A 12821-nucleotide genomic window follows, 5' to 3' on the forward strand; every position below is an offset into this window, starting at 1 on the left:
TGTAAGATCTGTCTCTCAATGCAAGTGTCCAGTACTGGATATCAAGATGCAAACTGCAGTAATTTGTCACTAATTGTGTCTGATGTTAGCAATGTGCCAATCAATATATGAGGTCAACCTGAGAGTTTTAAATGTGACCATAGGTGACCATATTAAGGATACCCGGTCTCACTGACATCACACAGTGAGAAAACCATGTCTGGAAAAGAGCAATCTTAAGTGGATTATGTTCAATATGAGAATCCATTATTTTAATAGTGTCTGTAAATGACAGGGATGAAAGAGAAACAGCATATTCAGTCCATTTTAAAGATGTTTTTGCAGCTATAAATATCATAGTTCCCTCTGATCATGAAAAGCATGTATATGTGTCAAGACAGACTGCTCATACTCAAAAGAAGGCAGCAGCCCCATCTGCACAAGCTAATTTTGTTTGTGCAGAGACAAACACTCTTCTCTTCACAGACGCGGATCAGAAAGATGCCACAAAAGACGACACAGCGATGTATCTCAGTTCAACCCTTTGACTGGGATGTGGAGCTACTCACAGCTGGACCCAGACTGAATAGAGATTAGATGCGGTCCTACTGATGTAGCCGGACTTGTCTGCATGCCCATTTGTTATGATGATTCTTATTTATTTATTTGGTCTTTCTTTCAGCTGCTGATGAGGTTTCCAAAGGGGTGATGAAGAGCGAATAGGAAGAGATTGCAAATTCAGGCACAATGACACACCTGTTGTCTGTAGGTGAGAACATTACCAGCCTAATTAGAAGAGGGACATCATGTGGCTCTAATCAGATGCGCTGTCGAACCATCTGCAAAACTGCCACTCTCTCTGTGTGTGTGGTCAGCAGGTGGCAACATGTTTAACAAAAACTGGAGCGCTGACATGCCAACTTGTTTGGATTTCAGGAGAATTAGTATTTCAACTTGTACCCCATCTTAATACACATTTCGACGCACTAAACCAAACAGGACAGCGGCTTGGTGTTTGTCTTCGTCAAACTTCTATCCTTTAACTAGAAGCTTGCGCATGGCAAGTCCCGATCCAGTGGGTTCAATACTACTGCCAAGCAGAAAGTTAAATTCACTTTTCATTTAAACCCAAACACTATAAATCTTCAGGTCATGGGGCCATTTCAGTCTAGCCTGAAACAAAAACAAGCGAAATCTCTAACTTTACAATCAGTTGGATTCTGTTTACTTCCATTCTAAGCCATCTGATCGATAATGACGCTCAGTCTCGCATCAAAGTGAATGTGTCCCAGTATCTGTGGTCAGTGCGCTGCTTTGTGTGCGCGACGATAACTGCGGCTTTCCTGATGCCTACTTCAAGTCCACAGTTATGTCGTACATCAGAGCGTCTAACTGCCAATGAACATGAACGCAGCGGGGCTCGAAACAAACAATCTGCTGTTTGTCTTGCTGCTTCCAATCCCATCGTCACAGAAGTGATGAGCACAAGTAAAACATAAAAAAGATGCACATGTTTGTTTGCTTTTTTCTATGACTTTGTTAATTTAAAATTCTATTTTCCCGATCGTACCTGAAGCCATCACCAACTCCTGATTCCTGTCCTCAACAATGAAGAACTTTTACCCTCCGAGTTTCCACTGAAGCGACAAGGACGTGTGGGATGCCTGGGACGGGATGAGGTGAAAGTGAGATGTAACGCCAGACATGTGAAGAAGGAAGGAATCGCGACAAACAAGTGTTTCCTTTTTACGTGATATGGAAAAAATGGCGAATTCAAGTTCTTCTCATGTGTTTCCTTCCTTGACCCCGGTCCTGGCTCACCGCGCAGAGGTCCTGGAAAATCCGCTTCAGGTGAGTTTGTTTAACTTTGAAACGTTTTGGCAAGGTGAGATTAAAAACTAATATTTAAAAAAAAACTTTCATAAGATGTATAAGTGACAAACTTACAGGTAACTTGTTCTAATTTAACAAAAACCTAAAAACACAGAATGCGTCGTAAATTTAAAAGAAAACCATTTCTTTTTTGAGCCATATTCTGTGCACCGTAGTTATATTTTTGCCCGCTTGTAATATAAATGATATTGAGCCTGTTCCAGCTGCAGCTGCGGAGATGAGAGCAAAACTTTTTTAATTTTCAGAAACTTCACTTTTTAAACTCCATTTAGAGCAGAAATTTGCACTCCAATATCCGAGAGAAGATTTAGTTAGTGCCTAAAAAATAATCTTGAAAGTCAAAGTATAACCTCAGCCTCTAAAGCTCTTTAGGTAATGAGCACTCAGTGTGGATGAGGAATCTAGACAGGGCAGAGATCTATTGGTGCTGGCACCTGTCACAACTATTTTTTAAAGCAATCATGACTAAATCATTGCGTTGAAAGGCTCTCTCTTTCTTTTGAACTTTTTAACTTTGTCAAGTGGGTTTGATTAATCTGTCCATTAAACAGAGTATGCAGACTGCGTGCACTTCTGTTTGTGTGTGATAATAAAAAGCAGTTTCCTTGAATGTGTGTGTGCAAACGTCCTGTTATGTTATGCCAGTCCTCTTTCCTCCCACTCTTATGTAACCACACATTCCTCTCACCCTCATTTTCCCCTGTCACTGTGTTTCGCCATGTTTCCTAAGTGTGACATTACCACTGGGGGCCAGAGAGAGAAAGGGTAGCAGAGGAGGACTGAGAGGCGTGAGTAATGAGTAATGACCCATTGGTGGGTTGTGAGAGAATAGATCTACTGTAAGAGTCCTGAACAGCTGGCTAATGGTCCCAGCTCCCCCTCTGTCCATGGCTACCCACCATCCCACAGAGCATCTCAGGATGGGGACAATATCTGTCTGTGTCACACTTTGACAGCGTTTTAGAAGTGAAAAAATGCTGCTGAAAAAAATGATGATGATTTGTCATCTTGGTTATACTTCACAAGTGAGACTTAGTCCCAGTATCTTTGAAAGATAGCTACTTCCAGTGATGTGATCCGTTACGTTAGGTAACAGAGGATGGGTAATATTTCCTAAGAATTTCTTTACCAGTTTTTGCCTTATTGCAGTTAGTGTGGGGAATAGCGGGCAGCGGAGCTTCCAGGCTGATTCAGTCTATGGACAAAGCTGTTCACTTTAAGCTTATTCAAACTCGACAACTGTATTTTATCTTTGAAAATTGCAGAATGCATGTGCTGCTGAACTAAATACTGCCAATTTCTATTGGAGGTAAACGAGGTGGGTGATGGGAGACCTGTACAGAATCTGCTGACAGCAGATAGCACAGCGCAACAGTAAACCCAAAATTAGTGTCCAGTATACAAGAGATTAGATTTTAACAGATAGGACTTACACATTTTCTCCCTCAAATAATAAAAAAGAATACATTTTAAAGATCTAATTCCTGGACCTCTTCTCAGCACTATTACTTGCAGAGATCTATAGCCAGCTGTGTTATTTATCCTGGCTCTAGATCCTGATCAGAGCCTTTACTCAGTAAACATACGGTTTAAGGTTAAATGTGACGCAATCCACAAATACATTTTGATAATGGTATTAAAATGTCTGTTTTCTTTCTACTACTGGTATCCATGTTTCTTCTGTACCCACCACTCACCCGGAGCAGAAACTGAAGGGCTGCATCCAGAGATCAGCCCATCCCAGTGAGGGACAGATCCCTATTGTCAGTGGACACAAAGGACCGTGCTGTCTGTACGTCTGTCGGTCTTTCTCATTGTTGGTCAATGTCCTAGTGAGGAGGAGGAGGAGGATCAGTGCTATCAGGCCCTTCATCAGCCTTCAGATCCATTCAGATTTAAATTATTTTACTCAGAACAGTCACATGTAGTTTCCGGGTTCTGGTCTAATCCACTAATTGGAGTTTGCTCTGTGCTTATGAAACGTTCCTGAGCAAAAGAAGCTCAGGCTGTCTTATCTCTGACATTTAAGTAATGGAGTTTATACAACACACGGCCCACAATTGGTGGTAAATTCCCTCATTGTGTCTCGATGATGAATGTTCTCACGCACAGAGTTAGAGCCCACTTTTCCTTTTGCTGATAGCGATATTCACGATATTGCTGGACTGCTGCAGTGGGAATCCTTCTTGAGTTTGTGTCATTGTGACTTTTAAAAGCACAAGAATCTTTATTTGATGCTTTGCCTTTCTCACAGCCAGTATCAGTATCAGCTTATTGAATCCAGCCCTCACAATAATCGTAGCATTTCTTGTTAAATCTGGCAGCAACATTAAAAACTAAACATGCTGCTCAGGGGCTGCATTATTGTGTTGCTTGCCAGTTAAGTTGTCAGGTCTTCAGAATCATTTGCTCTGAAATGATGTACAATCGAATTCCTTGACTGTAACAAACAAATTACATTTTGAGGAAGCTAAAATAAGACCGCAGTAAAAGCAGATTTCTATTTTGGATGGCCTCAAACAACCTGTAATTACAGAGGACGGGAAAGACAAGAACTTCTGGATACCTGCTATTGTCCAAACATAGATGCAGTGGAAGGAGGCGTATATAGATCCTTTACTTAAGTGAAAATAAAAATACCAAAATGTTTAATTGCTCTTTTATACTGATAAAATCACAAAGACAGTCTTACTGCTATTATAATCATTCAGCGATGAAAACCTCACAACCATATCCTAGAATTCCTTGAGAGTAGCCCACTTAATATATGGACAGTACAAAAATACTCTGCTCAGAGGCACTGTTAATAAAACTCTGGCCAGTATAATTAAGCAGCTGATATTACTATTACCCTGCTGATAAACATCATTACCAACATGGGAACCCATCAGCCAAGATTTCAGCTCTTCCAGAAGAGATTTGGGCAAATAATTCACATTTTATGCACCCACTGTTAGGATATGTTTTAAAAAGCTAAATGGCTGAAACCAGATGATAGCCAGCACTTCCTATATTCAGATGTTTTTCCTCTTATTTTCCCTCTACATTAAATGTTTAAACTGCTCAAACGTGATAAATCAGTACTGCCTGGACAAAAACAGAAACCAAAAGCCTCCAGTATCAAAAACTGTTCCTTGCCTACAAATTCTGCATATTTATGTGCAAATATCTCTTCTTAATGCACTTGGATATGGATGTAATACAGTATAAGCAGAGCACAAAATGGACAGGCTCAACTAAATTCAGATATTTTAAATAATGTAGTTGAGTAAATATAAGTGATTATTTCTACTTCTTTACGCGTTAACTGTCCTTATATTAAAATAAAGTAAGATGAAGAATGTGCAGCAGTTTAAACGGTGCTGTGGTGTGAAGTGTGTCGCTTTCCTTAAAGTGTGTAATGTTTGCTAAGCAAGTCAGCCAACAAAAGACGCTCCCAGTATACCAGCCTCGCCTGATCCAGCAGCTTTGTTTGCTCTTCCTCTGACAGGAAAAGTCTCTCCCTTTTAACCCCCCCTCCCTTTCTCACTTGCTCTCCTGCTTCTCTTCTCTCACACTCTCGCATGAATTTGTCTCCCTCGGTGGGAAGAGCGTTAGGCTCCTGCAGCCTTGAGTCTTGGCCTTGATTCCCGCAGTGACCACCTGTACCGCAAATGCACACCCTCCAACTTTACACCAACAAACGAGAGGAATGATTTATTATAATAAGGCTGAAAACACTTGCTGGTCAGCTTAATATGAAGTGAATGAATCCAATAGAAGTTAAGATGAATCCTTCCTCACATTTCAAATTGCTATCTCCTGTGTGAAGTCTGTGGAATGAACTGTCCTCAGGCTGCACATCCACCACCACGTATTCTTAACACACTGTTTCTCACGCACGCACACACACACGCACCCACGCAAAGTTAAACACCCTGTTCTGCCCCCGGCTTCTCTCAGCATTAACCTGCAGCTTCCCCATGGGCTCAGTAACAGCAGCGGCAGGGAGCCACTCACACTCTCTCCTGCAGAGCTTGACAAGGTTATTGATCTTGGTTTAGTGTACAGACCACAGCTGCCTGATAGGTGTCTGATCATAAATTACTAGGGTCATATTCTTCTTCCGTACAGTCGGGAGTCACAGTCCACTCTCCCCGTCAGTCTGTATGCCATATCATTAGAGGACGCCGTCTATCACTTCACACCCACACACACAAGTTCAGGCTTTTTACCTATCAGTCCCCTAGGAAACCCATCAGCAAGCCGCCCATCTCCTCCCCTCCTCCTCCCAAATCCTGTTTACCTCTCCTACTCTGCAATCATCGTGCAAGTGTAGGAAAACACACATGAACTAAATCCGGTTTAGCACTAGCGTCCTCGCTGTAGGTTTCAGGTGAGTGATCTCATCCAGCTTGGTGCCAAAGTGAAAAGGGAGAGAGAGGGTGAAGAGAAGATGGGCTTGGAAGAGAGACGCGAGAGAAAAACTGGACTGTAATGTGGTGGTTTTGAATGAAAAATTACCCATAAGTCCCCTAGACTTCAATTTCTTATCAAGCTGGCGAGGAGCTGATATGCTGAGTTATGCAATAAAAAGTAGTAGTTTTACTTTATAGTGAGCTGCTGGATGGAATTAGGAGTGCCATGAGCAGATAAATCAAAACTAATTGAAAGTTGGCTGTAGGTTTTCTTATAGCTTCATATCTACTCTGGTGCTTAAAAGCAAGGAACACACTTTTGTCTTTTCCTTGTAGACTAACAGCTGATCAGAGTTTTCAAAGGGACCCATGTTGTAATTGACCAGTCTCATCAATATGGATTTATTATAGACTTTATATGGATTCACTTGACATTTTATTCAGACATCAGTGTCGCTTTAGGGTAACATTGCAGTATCAATCCTCTGGGTTTTCTTCAGGCGCCTTTACCAATTTAAATAGTTAATTTGCCCTCCAAAACCTCTCAGTGGGACTTTGCGTTGCTTTCTTACTTGCTCTGACTAGTGTATTTAACTAGGGTTTGCAGCTGTGAGTTGTACTGAACCTGACTGCTGTGTCAAGGGCAAGGACAGCTGAACCGCAAGGAAATCAGGTGTGTGAGCTTGTCGCCACATGTGTATCCAAGACACGCATCATGATGCAGTTCACTGGGAGTAGGAGTGGCTAATGGTTCATTAGATGGGCAGAGGGGTTGTCAGGATGATTGTGGAAATATCTGTGTTGCTCTACTGTTCCTGGTGTCATTATTATCTGTAATGTGCTCTGCGGTGTTGTTTACACGTCCACACTGTTATACAAATAGTCAGTATATGTGAATGATTACCGATAAGTGATGTGCATGAAGCAATTTAGTCAGACATTCCTGACAGTTTTCTGGTAAGTCGGACACCATTAATAGAGAAATGAAGTCCGCCAGTGAATTCCATGGAGCGAGAAACAGTTTTTTAAATTTATTTTTGTGCCTAATTCATTTGATCATAAGTAAAATCACAGTCAGTCTCCATTAGTCTTTAAATATATAAATTACACTAAAAAGGATGCTCTCCTCAGAGCAGCTGCTGTTGTTGTGTGAGTGCATTCAGTCTCAGTTAGTTATGTTTATCTGATTTTGGTATGAAGCATGATTCGAGGATGTCATTACACCGTCACTAAATATTTGAAAGTTAGTGATTAATAAAAGGATCTGAGCTCTATTATCTTGTTCAAATATTAAACTTAATGAACCTATTTCAGGTCTGCAGCAGGCTCGAGTTAAATCTTAGAAGAAGTGACGGTAGTTTAGGTTATTTGTTGTGCACACAGATAAAACTAAACCACAGTGAGCAGCTTTTCTGACAACAGAGCAAAGGAGCGCTTTGGCCTAAAAGATGCAGTATAAATTCATGCTCCACATTAAAACTGCAAACAAGCAGCATTTTATTGTCTTTGCTAGAATACAGTGTTTCTTATAACCTCGGCCTTTATTGCTAAACAAACATGAAAGTGTATGACTCATAATTGTGCTGGAGTCATATTATACAGTGGGGCAAAAAAGTATTTAGTCAGCCACCGATTGTGCAAGTTCCCCCACCTAAAATGATGACAGAGGTCAGTAATTTGCACCAGAGGTACACTTCAACTGTGAGAGACAGAATGTGAAAAAAAAATCCATGAATCCACATGGTAGGATTTGTAAAGAATTTATTCGTAAATCAGGGTGGAAAATAAGTATTTGGTCAATAACAAAAATACAACTCAATACTTTGTAACATAACCTTTGTTGGCAATAACAGATGTCAAAGTTTACTATAGGTCTTTACCAGGTTTGCACACACAGTAGCTGGTATTTTGGCCCATTCCTCCATGCAGATCTTCTCGAGAGCAGTGATGTTTTGGGGCTGTCGCCGAGCAACACGGACTTTCAACTCCCGCCACAGATTTTCTATGGGGTTGAGGTCTGGAGACTGGCTAGGCCACTCCAGGACTTTCAAATGCTTCTTACGGAGCCACTCCTTTGTTGCCCGGGCGGTGTGTTTTGGATCATTGTCATGTTGGAAGACCCAGCCTCGTTTCATCTTCAAAGTTCTCACTGATGGAAGGAGGTTTTGGCTCAAAATCTCACGATACATGGCCCCATTCATTCTGTCCTTAACACAGATCAGTCGTCCTGTCCCCTTGGCAGAAAAACAGCCCCATAGCATGATGTTTCCACCCCCATGCTTCACAGTAGGTATGGTGTTCTTGGGATGCAACTCAGTATTCTTCTTCCTCCAAACACGACGAGTTGAGTTTATACCAAAAAGTTCTACTTTGGTTTCATCTGACCACATGACATTCTCCCAATCCTCTGCTGTATCATCCATGTGCTCTCTGGCAAACTTCAGACGGGCCTGGACATGCACTGGCTTCAGCAGCGGAACACGTCTGGCACTGCGGGATTTGATTCCCTGCCGTTGTAGTGTGTTACTGATGGTGACCTTTGTTACTTTGGTCCCAGCTCTCTGCAGGTCATTCACCAGGTCCCCCCGTGTGGTTCTGGGATCTTTGCTCACCGTTCTCATGATCATTTTGACCCCACGGGATGAGATCTTGCGTGGAGCCCCAGATCGAGGGAGATTATCAGTGGTCTTGTATGTCTTCCATTTTCTGATGATTGCTCCCACAGTTGATTTTTTCACACCAAGCTGCTTGCCTATTGTAGATTCACTCTTCCCAGTCTGGTGCAGGTCTACAATACTTTTCCTGGTGTCCTTCGAAAGCTCTTTGGTCTTGGCCATGGCGGAGTTTGGAGTCTGACTGTTTGAGGCTGTGGACAGGTGTCTTTTATACAGATGATGAGTTCAAACAGGTGCCATTCATACAGGTAACGAGTGGGGGACAGAAAAGCGTCTTACAGAAGACGTTACAGGTCTGTGAGAGCCAGAGATTTTCCTTGTTTGAGGTGACCAAATACTTATTTTCCACCCTGATTTACGAATAAATTCTTTACAAATCCTACCATGTGGATTCATGGATTTTTTTTTCACATTCTGTCTCTCACAGTTGAAGTGTACCTCTGGTGCAAATTACTGACCTCTGTCATCATTTTAAGTGGGGGAACTTGCACAATCGGTGGCTGACTAAATACTTTTTTGCCCCACTGTATATGATATCCCGTCGACCTTAACGCACCACTTTATGTTTTTATAGGATTTTTTATTTTTTGGTTTTGAACTGGATAGGTAGCACACTAAGGCAGGTAAGGAAAACATCATTTTAACCTGTATTTCGTGGATGTTTACTCTCATGTTTTCATGTGGTGCTCCTGTGTACGCTTCCGTGTATTCTCTGAGCCTGGCAGTAAGAGTAGAGGATTGCTGATATTTCCATTGTTTGCACGATGAATTGCGACTTATGCTTAAATCATCACAGCTATTCCCTCTCAGTCTGGCAAAGAGATGCTTCATATTGTCACTGAGGATTTCTAATGATGCGCACTGATGGACAATAGGCGACCTCTGGATCGTGCGGTAGTGAGCAGCTGTTTTTGGAGCTGTGTTTGGAGACCAGAGGAATTAATTTACACTCCATTCACTCCCGTGTCCTTTGACCACGGCGGTGTTATCTTATTGTCAACAACATCATTTGAGCGCCTAGTTCTCTCCCATCTCAAGACCCTCACGGCCCCCCTCCTGGACCCCCTGCAGTTTGCATATAGAGCCAACAGGTCTGTAGACGACGCCATCAACATGGCCCTACACTTCATCCTGCAGCATCTGGACTCCCCAGGAACCTACGCCAGGATCCTGTTTGTGGACTTCAGCTCTGCCTTCAACACCATCCTTCCAGACCATCTCCGAGGCAAGCTTTCCCAGATGAATGTGCCTGATCCCATCTGCCGGTGGATCACTGACTTCCTGACGGACAGGAAGCAGCACGTGAGGCTGGGGAAGAATGTCTCGGACTCCCGGACCATCAGCACCGGCTCCCCTCAGGGCTGTGTTCTTTCTCCTCTGCTCTTCTCCCTGTACACCAACTGCTGCACCTCCACCCACCAGTCTGTCAAGCTAATCAAGTTCGCAGATGACACCACCGTCATTGGGCTCATCTCTGACGGGGATGAGTCTGCCTACAGGAGGGAGGTTGAACGTCTGGTGTCCTGGTGCAGCCACAACAACCTGGTGCTGAATGCCCAGAAGACAGTGGAGATTATTGTGGACTTCAGGAAGCACACAGCCCCACTCCCCCCCATCATCCTGACTGACACCCCCATCACCTCTGTGGACTCATTCCGCTTCCTGGGTACCACCATCACCCAGGACCTGAAGTGGGAGCCCACCATCACCTCCGTCATCAAGAAAGCCCAGCAGAGGATGTACTTCCTGAGGCAGCTGAAGAAATTCAACCTGCCAACACGGACGATGATGCAGTTCTACACTGCAATCATCGAGTCCATCCTCACCTCCTCCATCACCGTGTGGTACGCTGGAGCCACTATCAGGGACAAACAGAGACTGCAGCGTGTTGTGCGCTCTGCTGAGAAGGTGATTGGCTGCAGACTCCCATCTCTGCAGGACCTGTACACCTCCAGGACACTGCGGCGTGCAGCCCGGATCTCAGCTGACCCTTCTCACCCTGGACACAGTCTGTTTGACCTGCTCCCCTCAGGCAGGAGGCTCCGGTCCATTCGCACCAGAACCTCTCGCCACAAGAACAGTTTCTTCCCCTCTGCTGTTGGACACATGAACAATAACCACATGACTGTCCCCGCCACTAACACATGACCCTACGCTGTGTCACTGCATCATTTCATGTCTGGCACTGATCACCACCTGCACTCATGTATATATCTTTCTACGTAGCACTCTTAATTCTTATTCTCATGTATATATCTCATGTATATCTCATGCACATATCTTTCTTTCTACATAGCACTTTAATTCTTATTGTTTGCACTGAAGCACCGCAGCAATTTCCTAATGTTGTAAACCTCAACATCTGGCAATAAACCCATTCTGATTCTGATTCTGATTCTGATTCTAATACTGACAATAACCCACTGTCTGTCTTATCAGACAGAATGGACCACTGAACCTGAACATTAATACTTATTTCCTTTTTTTTAATCTATTGTTGCTGCATGTGATTAAATTTCCCTCTTATTCTCCACCTCACTGTTGTTTCTCATCCTGTTGTTTTAACTCCCATCACCATCCACCTTCTCCTTGTCCATCCTCCACCTCTCTTCCTTAAAGCAATTTCAAGGGATAAATGCTTGGCTGCACTTTCTTTTACTTCTTCAAGAGTGATTGAGTTCTCTTCTTTAGGTTTTATCCTTCACATTCCACCCCCACTCTGTGCTATCGTTCCTTTATAAACTTTGTCCACCCACAGCCAACGGTATGTTAATAACCCAGAATTCAATTTTCTTTTGGCAGTCATTTTCCTGGGATATATCAGGGACAAAACAGCCAAGTATACTGTTCCAGCACTTTAAGTGAATGTATCTCGTTTCTCCCTCCATCACTTATACACCTACTCTGAGGAAAATTTGCTACAAACATCTGATGATACTTTTTTTGTTTTAATTAAGGTTGCACTAAAATTGAATTTGGCTGTTTTATATAGCAGTTTTACTTTGGATGTCTCAAAATCTTTGTATTTAGTTACCCAAAAAGCCCTGCATAGTTTGAAATTATTGTATTTATGGTGTACAGTGAGACATCCACTTTTCCTTATTGTTCAGGATAAATTGCAGCTTTTGCTAAAATGCTAGTTTCTTGATGTGGATGCTATTTGCAAGTCAGAAAGTCCTAATTGCAGTATTTACAATATGAAATGAATCCTGGGAAAGTGTTACTGTGAGTATGTTGGTATGCAAACACTAAAGATGGTAAACATGATAGTTATAGTTGAGAATCTCCATTTTTGCCTTTGTCAGCTTGAGTGTGATATTCCTAGAACTTTGTGCGTTTATTTGTCTGAAGGTGTGCACCAGCCTACATCCAGATCTTAATGAGGTGTCAGATATTGTGTGAGAACTTGGATTGTTTTCATTTTTTGGCATATTTGTGTCAAATGTCTGTTTGCTGTTTTTGTTTTGTTTTTTTACTACGTGTGAGAATACAGATTTCGGTGTTACGAAGCCTTAAAAGCCTCTGTTCCACAGGAGTACAAACAATATCTACACACGCAGTTGTGCCTTTGAACACAACACCAATGGAGCAATGCTCTCTGTGGTTGTCATGGAAATGACAGATGCGACAGCTGGAGGGAAGACTTGCGAGAAGTATTATGGGGTGTTTGGAGTCGTGTGACAACTAGAGCGTCACCTAATCCTCTGTCTGTTTACTGTTTGTTTCCACAGACTTATCTCCTGGGAATCATCATCTCCATATGTGGGAATGTCCTCATCAGCATCTCGCTCAACATACAGGTAGGAAACACTGGAATCCAGCTGTGTGACAGACACTCAGCACAGTAGGCGTTTAGCGCCTGTAAAGTATTTCTAGA

At 42.7% G+C, this 12821-nt stretch overlaps 1 protein-coding gene across 1 annotated transcript in view; it reads left to right on the forward strand.

The window, feature by feature from the left end:
* The first annotated feature begins 1646 nt into the window (after positions 1-1646).
* Positions 1647-12821, forward strand: part of nipal2 (NIPA like domain containing 2) — a 28820-nt gene continuing 17645 nt past the window's right edge. The window contains exons 1-2 of the mRNA XM_085365021.1: positions 1647-1830; positions 12676-12744. Of these exons, the coding sequence (XP_085221147.1) occupies positions 1735-1830; positions 12676-12744 (165 nt within the window). The 5' untranslated portion in view covers positions 1647-1734. The remainder of the gene's footprint in view (positions 1831-12675; positions 12745-12821) is intronic.

This window comes from Diplotaxodon limnothrissa, linkage group LG11, assembly GCF_057381915.1.
Source record: "Diplotaxodon limnothrissa isolate DT_005_m linkage group LG11, D_limnothrissa_male_GT1.1, whole genome shotgun sequence".
NCBI classification, from domain to species: domain Eukaryota; kingdom Metazoa; phylum Chordata; class Actinopteri; order Cichliformes; family Cichlidae; genus Diplotaxodon; species Diplotaxodon limnothrissa.